General features: G+C 41.3%; 1 protein-coding gene across 1 annotated transcript in view; it reads left to right on the top strand.

Moving 5' to 3' along the window:
• Positions 1-11,693, top strand: part of LOC124004253 (integrin alpha-5-like) — a 55,739-nt gene extending 44,046 nt beyond the window's left edge. Inside the window, exons 20-30 of the mRNA XM_046313036.1 lie at positions 3,346-3,496; positions 3,777-3,869; positions 4,167-4,246; positions 4,437-4,517; positions 4,789-4,894; positions 5,066-5,224; positions 5,574-5,684; positions 7,414-7,527; positions 9,620-9,721; positions 9,881-10,003; positions 10,650-11,693. Coding sequence (XP_046168992.1) covers positions 3,346-3,496; positions 3,777-3,869; positions 4,167-4,246; positions 4,437-4,517; positions 4,789-4,894; positions 5,066-5,224; positions 5,574-5,684; positions 7,414-7,527; positions 9,620-9,721; positions 9,881-10,003; positions 10,650-10,733 — 1,204 coding nt within the window. The 3' untranslated portion in view covers positions 10,734-11,693. The remainder of the gene's footprint in view (positions 1-3,345; positions 3,497-3,776; positions 3,870-4,166; positions 4,247-4,436; positions 4,518-4,788; positions 4,895-5,065; positions 5,225-5,573; positions 5,685-7,413; positions 7,528-9,619; positions 9,722-9,880; positions 10,004-10,649) is intronic.
• Positions 11,694-12,316: the final 623 nt, after the last annotated feature.

The following is a 12,316-nucleotide window of genomic DNA, read 5'->3' as shown; positions in this document are numbered from 1 at the left end:
CCCGCTCCGGAGCAGGTTTTCATCAAGGATCTCTCTTGTCATTGCTCCATTCATCTTTCCCTCGATCCTGACTAGGCTCCCAGTCCCTGCCGCTGAAAAACATCCCCACATCAGGATGCTGCCACCACCATGATTCACCGTAGGGATGGTGCCACGTTTCTCCCAGACATCACGCTTAGCATTCAGGCCAAATAGTTCAATATTGGTTTCATCAGACCAGAGAATATTTTTTATCATGATCTGAGAGTCCTTTAGGTGCCTTCAGGCACACTCCAAGCTGGCTGTCAAGTGCCTTTTACTGAGGAATGGCTTCCGTCTGGCTACTCTACCATAAAGGCCTGATTGGTGGAGTGCTGCAGAAATGGTTGTCCTTATGAAAGGTTCTCCCATCTCCACAGATGAACTCTGGAGCTCCGTCAGAGTGACCATCGTGTTCAAGGAAGTCTTTTTTATCAATTATACTTGTATTTTTAAGTTTAACCATAATATTTGTTGTAATATTTGTTCTGTCTTATCTAGTGGATTAAACTGAAATTGCAACCAACTTACTATGGTTTTAAAAATAGCAATATTTTCGAGATAATTTCATTTTCAAATAACCAAAAGTGAGAGGTTGTAATCTGAATAAAGGGGAAAAGGCCATTCTTGAACATGGGGTGAGACATTCTTACTAATCTGCTTGAGAACCAGTTTGGATTTAAGTATGACTTTTGTATGACTGAAGCCTTTAGGGAGGCTTTAATAGTTCATCATTTCTGCCCTCCGAATTCATATTCACTATATAAATAGGCCTGTTTAATTTTGTCTGGCTCCAAATTAAATTTAATACTTTTTGCTCGTATATTTTTTGCTCGTATAAAAAACAATTACAAATTGATTATACAGTGCCTTGCAAAAGTATTCGGCCCCCTTGAACTTTGCGATCTTTTGCCACATTTCAGGCTTCAAACATAAATATATAAAACTGTATTTTTTTGTGAAGAATCAACAACAAGTGGGATACAATCATGAAGTGGAACGACATTTATTGGATAATTTAAACTTTTTTAACAAATCAAAAACTGAAAAATTGGGAGTGCAAAATTATTCAGCCCCCTTAAATTAATACTTTGTAGCGCCACCTTTTGCTGCGCTTACAGCTGTAAGTCGCTTGGGGTATGTCTCTATCAGTTTTGCACATCGAGAGACTGAAATCTTTTCCCATTCCTCCTTGCAAAACAGCTCGAGCTCGGTGAGGTTAGATGGAGAGCATTTGTGAACAGCAGTTTTCAGTTCTTTCCACAGATTCTCGATTGGATTCAGGTCTGGACTTTGACTTGGCCATTCTAACACCTGGATATGTTTATTTTTTAACCATTCCATTGTAGATTTTGCTTTATGTTTTGGATCATTGTCTTGTGGGAAGACAAATCTCCGTCCCAGTCTCAGGTCTTTTGCAGACTCCATCAGGTTTTCTTCCAGAATGGTCCTGTATTTGGCTCCATCCATCTACCCATCAATTTTAACCATCTTCCCTGTCCCTGCTGAAGAAAAGCAGGCCTAAACCATGATGCTGCCACCACCATGTTTGACAGTGGGGATAGTGTGTTCAGGGTGATGAGCTGTGTTGCTTTTACGCCAAACATAACGTTTTGCATTGTTGCCAAAAAGTTCAATTTTGGTTTCATCTGACCAGAGCACCTTCTTCCACATGTTTGGTGTGGCTCCCAGGTGGCTTGTAGCAAACTTTAAACGACACTTTTTATGGATATCTTTAAGAAATGGCTTTCTTCTTGCCACTCTTCCACAAAGGCCAGATTTGTGCAATATACGACTGATTGTTGTCCCATGGACAGAGTCTCCCACCTCAGCTGTAGATCTCTGCAGTTCATCCAGAGTGATCATGGGCCTCTTGGCTGCATCTCTGATCAGTCTTCTCCTTGTATGAGCTGAAAGTTTAGAGGGACGGCCAGGTCTTGGTAGATTTGCAGTGGTCTGATACTCCTTCCATTTCAATATTATCGCTTGCACAGTGCTCCTTGGGATGTTTAAAGCTTGGGAAATCTTTTTGTATCCAAATCTGGCTTTAAACTTCTTCACTACAGTATCTCGGACCTGCCTGGCGTGTTCCTTGTTCTTCATGATGCTCTCTGCACTTTTAACGGACCTCTGAGACTATCACAGTGCAGGTGCATTTATACGGAGACTTGATTACACACAGGTGGATTGTATTTATCATCATTAGTCATTTAGGTCAACATTGGATCATTCAGAGATCCTCGCTGGACTTCTGGAGAGAGTTTGCTGCACTGAAAGTAAAGGGGCTGAATAATTTTGCATGCCCAATTTTTCCGTTTTTGATTTGTTAAAAGAGTTTGAAATATCGAATAAATGTTGTTCCACTTCATGATTATGTCCCACTTGTTGTTGATTCTTCACAAAAAAATACAGTTTTATATCTTTATGTTTGAAGCCTGAAATGTGGCAAAAGGTCGCAAAGTTCAAGGGGGCCGAATACTTTCGCAAGGCACTGTATTTCATGTAAATGTTTGTCTGTATCTGAAGATATCTTAAAAATCTTTAAAATGAATCAATGTTTATCTTACAGTACAACTCCCTCTCCCCCCATCACCTTAAACCTTTCCTCCTCGCTCGTAGTCTGCAGTGATAGAGTAGCGATGTTATCACCTCCTCTGCTTTTCGTTCAACTTTGTTTTACATAGATCCCTGTCCTCACAAGGAACAAATTTGCCTCAGGGACCCCATAAGGTCCGCCATTATAGATTTTCTGCCAATTAGAATTTTATGAAAAACATTGACCGATCTGCACGAAACTTGATATGTGGCATCTATGGACAAAGGTCTCTCAATGCAAAATTTGGTACACATTTTGCAAACAATGTCAAAACTCAACATGTGCAAGAACATTCATATCGACCTTACGGTAGTGCCCTTTCAGGCATGTGTTTATATCTATTGACTTATTTGGCTCAGAGTGATGAAATTTGGCACACACGCTCAGGGATATGAGTCTAGCTAACCCACACGATATCTCAGACACCACTGGCCTGATTTTAGTGAAACTTAGGCGAATGATGCGTATTTCCATAAATATCTGGCATTTAAAAAATGACACTGATTGGCCTAAGGGGGGCGCTATAGTAATCATTAGTCACATGCAATATCACAGACACCACTGGCCCAATTTTGACGAAACTTCGGTGAATGATGCGTCTTGTCATAAAGATTTGTCATTTACATTAATTACACTGATTGGCCCAAGGGCGGCGCTGCATCATTCGTGGGGGATGACATGTTTATTGTTGCTTTGTTTTACGTTGTTGTATTTTCTTGTGGTTTCCTTAGCGATAGGACGGAGGTGTATCTGGGTGACGATAACTCCCTGACCCTGACTTTCAATGCCAGGAACGAGGGAGAGGGCGGGGCCTACGAGGCAGAGCTTTACATGGTGCTTCCCCCAGAGGCTGACTACAGTGGTATAGCCCGCAACAATGCGGTGAGGGAGCAACCATCTGTCTTGTCCCTCTTAGGGGAAATGCTAACTCAAAACGATGCTACGGCTAATATTTCTAATAAAAATGACAATGCTAAGATAATAAATATCCACATGACAATGACCATAATTCAAGTAATATCAATGCAGTAATGTTGATACTAACGATGGCTTGATGACTAAAACGATGGTAATGACTTAAATGGTTAGAAAGAATTTGCAAATACTGTGAAGTCAAGTCTATGTCTCTCTCTCCATGTTTGTGCTTGGATGTCATAAGCAGAGTCTGACTCAGCTAACCTGTAGCTACGAGGCAGAGAATCAGACCCGCTCTCTGGTCTGTGACCTGGGCAACCCTATGAAGTCTGGCACAAGTGTAAGTGGACCATCATGGACTAACTTTTTCTTAAATTCAAAGTCAAATGGAGCTTTATTGTTTTGAAGGGAACTTCCAATGGTGCTGAAGCAATATGGTACTTCTGTCCTTCTGATTGTGGGTTTCTGTATGTCTGTACAATTATCTGTCTTTACGAATGATGTTGTGTGACCCAGACTGATCCTGTTAATGACTGTGTGTGTGTTTATGACGGACTGTCTTTCTGACAGATCTGAGGTCAGTGTATCTCTAGTGTCTTTGTGGTTGATCGTGTGTCTTTTGTGTGGATCTTCACAGTTGTGGGCAGGCCTCCGCTTCACTGTGCCCCGACTGAAGGACACTTACAATACGGTGCAGTTTGAGCTCCAGATACGCAGGTAAGTCACAGTTGTACCTTCAGCACAGAAATACTTCCACACTTACTCCCGTGTCCTGACTTGAGCTAAGCTTAGGGTTAGTGCATAGTTAGTTAAAATGTTGTCGACAGTTAAGTGAATGTCCAATGAACATCTATGAGCCATCTTTTTGGCACAATCTAAACGAATTCTCTGTTCTCTCTCCACTCAGTAAAAATGAGAATAGCTCCCAGAGCAATGTTGAGCTCTATGATCTTGAGGTGGCTGTGGTAGCTGATGTTATCCTACAGGGGTGAGTCAGCATGGATGGATGGATGGACGGATGGATGGATGGACGAGCAAACAAATTAATTAGTGGTCTCCATCACTATACTAATAACATATTCCCTGTTTAGCTACACTCAAAGTGACTGGGTACCAATATACTAGACATCAACAGCCCCAATTACATTGGAAATAATGTTTCATTACCATGTTCTGTTGGGTATGTCTACTGCATCTTTCTACTATTTTGTCCTTTGTCCTACGGTGTTACTCTCTCTCTCTCCTTTTCTCGATTGAAGCGTTTCTCGTCCGGACAAGCTCCTCTTCCCTCCCCCAAACTGGAGGGTGAGCCACAGCCTCCAAGAGGAGCAGGACATTGGGTCTGAGATCCAGCATGTCTACGAGGTACTCAACGTGTGCCGCTAGAGTCGATTTTGTTTTATTTTGTCAAGTGGGGTCAAGTGGAGTTGTAGGGTTAGGTGGTTGAACAAATGCTTATCTCAGCTTCCTGGTACAGTATGCTGACATGGGATCTCTCTCTTTCTCTCTCTCTCTCGCTCTCTCTCTCTCTGTTAGTTGGTGAACAACGGGCCCAGTATGATCAGTCAGTCGGTGCTGGAGCTGCGATGCCCTCTGAGAGCTCAGGGTCACGATATTCTGTACCCTGTGGAGGTCATCACTCAGGGACCACTCAACTGCAGCTCCAACTACACCCTCAATGCACTGAAACTCAAGGTGAGGAACACACTTCCACGCACACATGTACACATGCATAGATGCATGCAGGCAGGCACACACACACACAAACACACACGCACACACTTGCTCATAATGGATGCACACGTTTGCTCATAATATACATCCACAGACACTCCTCCCAGATACTGTATACATTCACACCAAACCCGAATACATTGTCATTTATTTTGTGTGGTGTCACATAACGATTTGCAGTATTTACACCAAGGATATGCAGTAGTCCATTATTACCCAAGTGTATGAGTCACAATGACCATATGAGAGTTTTGTGTGATGTGTCTATGAGTGGAACGGTACATGTGTAGTATTCTGTGTGTGTTGCCAGCTCCAGCCTCCTACAACAGAACAGCCTCCCTCCTCACAGACGGTCAGCCCTGAACACCACATCCAGAGGAGAGAGGTCTACAGGGATCCTCTGGCCAAACAAAGCAACTTGGTGAGACAGCCGTGTGTGTGTGTGTGTGTGTGTGTGTGTGTGTGTGTGTGTGTGTGTGTGTGTGTGTGTGTGTGTGTGTGTGTGTGTGTGTGTGTGTGTGTGTGTGTGTGTGTGTGTGTGTGTGTGTGCGTGTGCGTGTGCGTGTGCGTGTGTGTGTCGTGACCTGTTAGTGGTACTTTTAATAGGTAAAAAAGGGTTTGCAGGTCAACTTGGTTTCTACATTCACCTCTCATGTTTGGAGTAGCTTTTAGAGGGAGAAGCTTCACCTCATGTTTGGAGTAGCTTATAGAGGGGGAAGGGAGGCTGAGTGGAGTTAGTGGGATGTTGTTGGCTTGTACTGTGAGAGTGAATACATGTATGGCTGAACGGAAACCACCATCCCAGACCCATAAATTACCAAACTCATTGTAGCTACAAATTCTTCAAATGGAAACATGACCATGCACGCACTCACACAGTCATCCACTGACAGTACTGACCACACTCTCAGTCCCTACAGCATAATAAAGACAGCCAGTAGTGCCTCTCGAGAGCTGTTCATCTGATCCCCATATGAAGATTCCTGGAGATGTTTTCTCTCCTTCAACAGCCCCAATCTTCTCTCTTTTTACCTTTTCTTTTCTCCCATTTCTTCATTACTTATTTATCTATCATATTTCCTTATTTTCTCTCCCTTTTCTTCTCTCCCCCTCGCCTCACTCATCTTGTTTAGGGACTCGACATGCTTAACCCCATGTGGAGTCAACAGTGACACACGGCCGCTGAGGTCTGTTGACTCTTAAAAACAGTAAAACAGCAGATACCGGCTGTTAAACGAAGTCACTTGGCACGCAGTCTGGGAGCACAGAGATTGGAGATGTAAGGGGTAATAATGAGTATATTTATGTGAGGCCTGTAGTTCACTAGCTTCTTAAATAGACTGGCCTCGAACGCTGCTGGTGCAGCAGTCATGTTTATTGGCCTGCCGAACCTCTTCTCCCTTGAAGTCATTGTCTGTTCTCATTACTTTGTTTGTTGTTTTTCATTTGTAATTCAGTCTCTTTTTGAGTTTAGGCTTTCGTTTCATGCCCTAACGATAGCCTTATGAGCTGAATTACCACAGACAAAACAATAAGAACCATCAGTGGCTTCGCTAATACCACAAAAGACAAACTGAAAGAAATGTATTCTCTCTTTAAAGGGATATGAGGATATCTATCACAATAAGATCTGCTCGTAATTATGAGTTATATAGCGTCGTTGTATGTGAAATAAACTTCTCAAAACAAAACTTCTCAAAACAGCTGTCAAATCAAAACGGCTCTCTTTTGTTTTTTTCCTTTAAGCTCTAAAACCCATTATTATTCAGTTATGCAAACATTATTCATTCCCTCTCTCCCTGTCATTCAGTATTCTTTCACCTCAAAAAAACGAATGACCACAAAATGTTTTACAACAAAATTAACAATGGCTCCCCACTTTTCACAAAGGGCACAAAACTACAACCTAGTATCATTCCCTTTCATTAAAAGCAAAGGGATTCACTCTTTATGGAGAACTTGAAGATACACTAAGTTTAGTTGCTCATTGTTGACATAAAATGTTGGCTTGAATGATGCCCCAAAGGCAAAAGTTCACAATAGCCTCTTACTGCTCATAATCACAGATTGTTAGCTATAACTGTGTGTGAGACTGATTGAATGTCATGCATTGGTGGTCTGTATTGATTACTGTTTTCCTTCCTCCATAGTCATGCTCTACGGTGGAGTGCTGGAGGCTGCACTGCCATGTGGGGTTACTGGAGAGAGGAAACAGTGTCATTCTGACAGTCCGCTCACGCATCTGGGCTGAGACCTTCATTGAGGTGAGAGAGCGTGACTGTAGTTTGTACTACTGTCATATACCATGCAGTACTGTTTATATGAAATAATAATTTGGATAGCACATGTATATTGTGTGATGTACAGTCGTGGCCAAAAATGTTGAGAATGACACAAATATTAATTTCCACAATGTTTGCCGCTTCAGTGTCTTTATATATTTTTGTCAGATGTTACTATGGAATACTGAAGTATAATTACAAGGATCTCATAAGTGTCAAAGGCTTTTATTGACAATTACATAAAGTTGATGCAAAGAGTCAATATTTGCAGTGTTGACCCTTCTTTTTGAAGACCTCTGCAATCCGCCCTGGCATGCTGTCAATTAACTTCTTGGCCACATCCTGACTGATGACAGCCCATTCTTGCATAATCAATTCATGGAGTTAGTCAGAATTTGAGGATTGACCACAAATTCTCAATGGGATTATGGTCTGGGGACTTTCCTGGCCATAGACCCAAATATCAATGTTTTGTTCCCAGAGCCACTTAGTTATCACTTTTACCTTATGGCAAGGTGCTACATCATGCTGGAAAAGGCATTGTTCTTCACCAAACTGTTCCTGGATGGTTGGGAGAAGTTGCTCTCGGAGGATGTGTTGGTACCATTCTTAATTCATGGCTGTGTTCTTAGGCAAAATTGTGAGTGAGCCCACTCCCTTGATTGAGAAGCAACCCCACGCATGAATGTTTTTCCTGGAGAGAAGTGGCTTCTTTGCTGCCCTTCTTGACACCAGGCCATCCTCCAAAGGTCTTCGCCTCACTGTGCATGCAGATGCACTCACACCTGCCTGCTGCCATTCCTGAGCAAGCTCTGTACTGGTGGTGCCCCGATCCTGCAGCTGTTCTTGTGCACCCTGAAGTCTTCTTCACAACAATTGCACCGCTCTCCTTGAAGTTCTTGATGATCCGATAAATGGTTGATTTAGGTGCAATCTTACTGGCAGCAATATCCTTGCCCGTGAAGCCCGTTTTGTGCATAGCAATGATGACGGCACGTGTTTCCTTGCAGGTAACCATGTCTGACAGAGGAAGAACAATAATTCCAAGCACCACCCTCCTTTTGAAGCTTCCAGTCTGTTATTCGAACTCAGTCAGCATGACAGAGTGATCTCCAGCCTTGTCCTCGTCAACACTCACACCTGTGTTAACGAGAGAATCACTGACATGATGTCAGCTGGTCCTTTTGTGGCAGGGCTGAAATGCAGTGGAAATATTTTTGGGTGATTCAGTTCATTTGCATGGCAAAGAGGGACATTGCAATTCATCTGATCACTCTTCATAACATTCTGGAGTATATGCAAATTGACATCATACAAACTGAGGCAGCAGACTTTGTGAAAATTAATATTTGTGTCATTTTCAAAACTTTTGGCCACGACTGTAGATCAAATGTAATTTAACTTGGTACTAACAATCCTAATGTAGTATTAGTACTATAATACTACTGCTATTATTGGGAGTTCAAATGAAGTTTCTTCAGAAAGTATTCATAATTTTGGGGCAGCAGGGTAGCCTAGTGGTTAGAGCATTGGACTAGTAACTGTAAAGATTGCAAGTTCAAATCCCTGAGCTGACAAGGTACACAACTGTCATTCTGCCCCTTAACAGGCAGTTAAACCACTGTTCCTAGGCTGTCATTGAAAATAAGAATTTGTTCTTAACTGACTTGCCTAGTCAAATGGAACAAAAATACTCCTTGACTTATTCCACATGTTTCTTGTGTTACAGCCTGAATTCAAAATGGATTAAATCGTTTAAAACATTTTTTTTTATCTCACCCATCTACACGCAATACCCCATAATGCTTTTTGTTGTTGTTAAAAATCGATTCAAAATTAAATACAGAACTATTTCATTTACATAAGTGAAGGCACTGTAGGTTCTGCTAGTCGGTGGTACAATGTTGCCCTCTCCTTGTAGTACATTTGTAAAGCATATAACAATTTTTTAGAGTGTCCGTTTTTACAGTGAAAGGTGTTGGGTTTTTTTTGTATACACTTCGGCAATATTTGGCTAAGTATTTCAGATGATCTATTGTCCCATGATTTATTTTTCTTTGAACAAATGCTACAGAGGGCATACAAGCAGTATGTGCTGGAGTGTTCTGCCCAGTACAGAGTCAAGAACATGCCCTATGCCATCGCTCCCAAACTCAAACCCAGTGGATTCACAAAGGCAAGTGCAATGTATTTATTAAACTGTTCATTTTTAGGTTTTTGATGGTTTAGGTCAGTCCTGTCTGTATGATTTGGAATATCGTTTGAAGAAGTGCACACAAAACTTTTATTTTTTTTAAATGCTCCACCACGGTAACAACATATCATTGCATTGCAGGTCCTGACTCCAGTGATGTGGAACAAGCCGGAGAGCCAGTACATTGTACCACTGTGGATTATCATTCTGGCCATACTGGCTGGACTGCTGCTGCTCGCCCTGCTCATATATGTACTATACAAGGTAAGTGTAGCGTAAAGGACAATAAATCACATGCATGTTACATCATAGGGGTGGCAGGGTAGCCTAGTGGTTAGAGTGTTGGACTAGTAACCGGAAGGTTGCAAGTTCAAACCCCCAAGCTGACAAGGTACAAATCTGTCTTTCTGCCCCTGAACAGGCAGTTAACCCACTGTGCCTAGGCTGTCATTGAAAATAAGAATTTGTTCTTAACTAACTTGCCTAGTTAAATAAAGGTTCTGTTTGTAAGCTGTTTTCATGGTTGGGAATACGTTATATAACCAGATAAAGATGTTGTCATAGGAGAGACGTCATACTATTACAATCTGTTTCTGGTTGCTAAAAATATACATAGAAAACCATTTTGCACCAGTATACAACCTGACCATAAGAGGTCATCATGATATCATTGCAACCGGTTTTGTCGGTTAGGGAGAAGCATATCATTCTTAAAAAAATATCTAAAAACTATCAAATAAGATCATGATTAGAAGTGTTCAAAATGTACACTCTTGAAAGCCTATGTTGTTAGCACATAACGATGGAATGCAAACTAACTGAACTGGTACTATGACATCTATGAGGGCTATTCATGTAATTAGTGCCTTTGAAATTGTAATTAGTCTCCTTTCTCATTCCATCCTTCCAGATGGGCTTCTTCAAAAGATCCAATCCCTATGGTACAGCCATGGAGAAAGCTCAACTCAAACCCCAGGCTTCTTCGGAGGCCTAAATGGTGGACCATCCCAGACGTCGTTTCGAAAACTGGAAAGTCATTGCGTTGGCCTGAACTTGTATCTCCAAATGAACTACAGAATACTCATGCATGAAGGGCAGTCTTCAACTAATATCAGTAGGATGAGTACTACTTGGACCTCACTGGTATTCAGCCTGGTACTACACACTGAAATGCTCAAGCAGGCAAACACATAATGAGATGTCTGGCTCAAACTACAACAGAGCTATCCTGGCACAGTTGAATGGACAATAATGTCTTTAAAATCCTGCTTTTTGCTTTGGGAAAATCTCCATCAAAGTAGCAACACTGGATGGGGCAATGGAGCATTCATTCAATTGTTTTATTCACCAAAGACATCTTTACCTAAATCAAATCAAAGTTTATTGGTCATGTACACAGTTTGGCATATGTTATAGTGGGTGCAGCGAAATGCTTGTGTGACTAGCTCCTAACAGTGCAGCAAAAATTTCAAACAAGTACAATTCGTTTTCTTTTATTAACTTGAAACAAGAAATCACGAATGGCAGAATAAGTCTAGTTAATAACCCAAATAACACTATGGATCAGTAATCCCAAATGGAATCTATGCTTATACACACAACTATATACTTAAGAACAATGGAGGAAAAAGAACACATTGTCATACTTGAGTAAAAGTAAAGATACTGTACCTTAATAGAAAATGACTCTAATAAAAGTAAAAGTCACCCAATTAAATGCTATTTGAGCAAAAGTCTAAAATATTTGGTTTCACACTCCTTATTAAGCAAACCATTAAGCAAACCAGATGCCACGATTTTCTAGTTTATTTAAGGATAGGCAGGGTCATACTCCAACACTTAGACAATCATTTACAAACAAAGCATTTTTTTTTTGTGAGTCGGCCAGATCAGAGGCAGTATGGATGACCAGGGATTTTCTCTTGATAAGTGTGTGAATTGGACCATTTTCCTATCCTGCTAAGCATTTGAAATGTAACAAGTACTATTGGGTGTCAGGAAAAATATATGGCCTAAAAAGTACATTATTTTCTTTCGGAATGTAGTGGAGTAAAGGTAAAAGTTGTCAAAAATGTAAATAGTAAAGAAAAGTACAGATACCCAAAAAACTACTTAAGCAATCATTTAAAGTATTTTTTACTTAAGTACTTTACACAACTGCTTAGGAATTATATGTACAGCGGTAGACATTTGACCTACCTACCGGTAAATGAGGAGAGAATGTTGAAGAAAGTGTGTTATTGTAGGGAATAGGTGTGCAGCACAACGATAATGGCCAAAGACCTCCAAATGCTAGGAGCAGAAAATAACACAGGGTATCAGTCAAGGTAAATGTTTTCCTAATGTCACAAAACTCCCTCTATCCTCCCGACGTATGGATGGACCACACATTGAAGGAGAGTTTGCTACTCCGAGTTGCCTTACTTTGGCTCAAACAGGCCATGCCAGACCCTGATGGCAAGCTTACGGTGGCCCGCCATCAACAAAGTCGGCGGTAGCTGACAATGCTAACAGTTTCATGTTGACCGTCAGTTGGTCATTGCGTTGCTGGGCTGCTGGCGATATACCACCATATCT

This window comes from Oncorhynchus gorbuscha, linkage group LG18 (genome assembly GCF_021184085.1).
Source record: "Oncorhynchus gorbuscha isolate QuinsamMale2020 ecotype Even-year linkage group LG18, OgorEven_v1.0, whole genome shotgun sequence".
NCBI lineage: Eukaryota > Metazoa > Chordata > Actinopteri > Salmoniformes > Salmonidae > Oncorhynchus > Oncorhynchus gorbuscha.
This window is presented reverse-complemented; position numbering and strand designations above follow the sequence as displayed.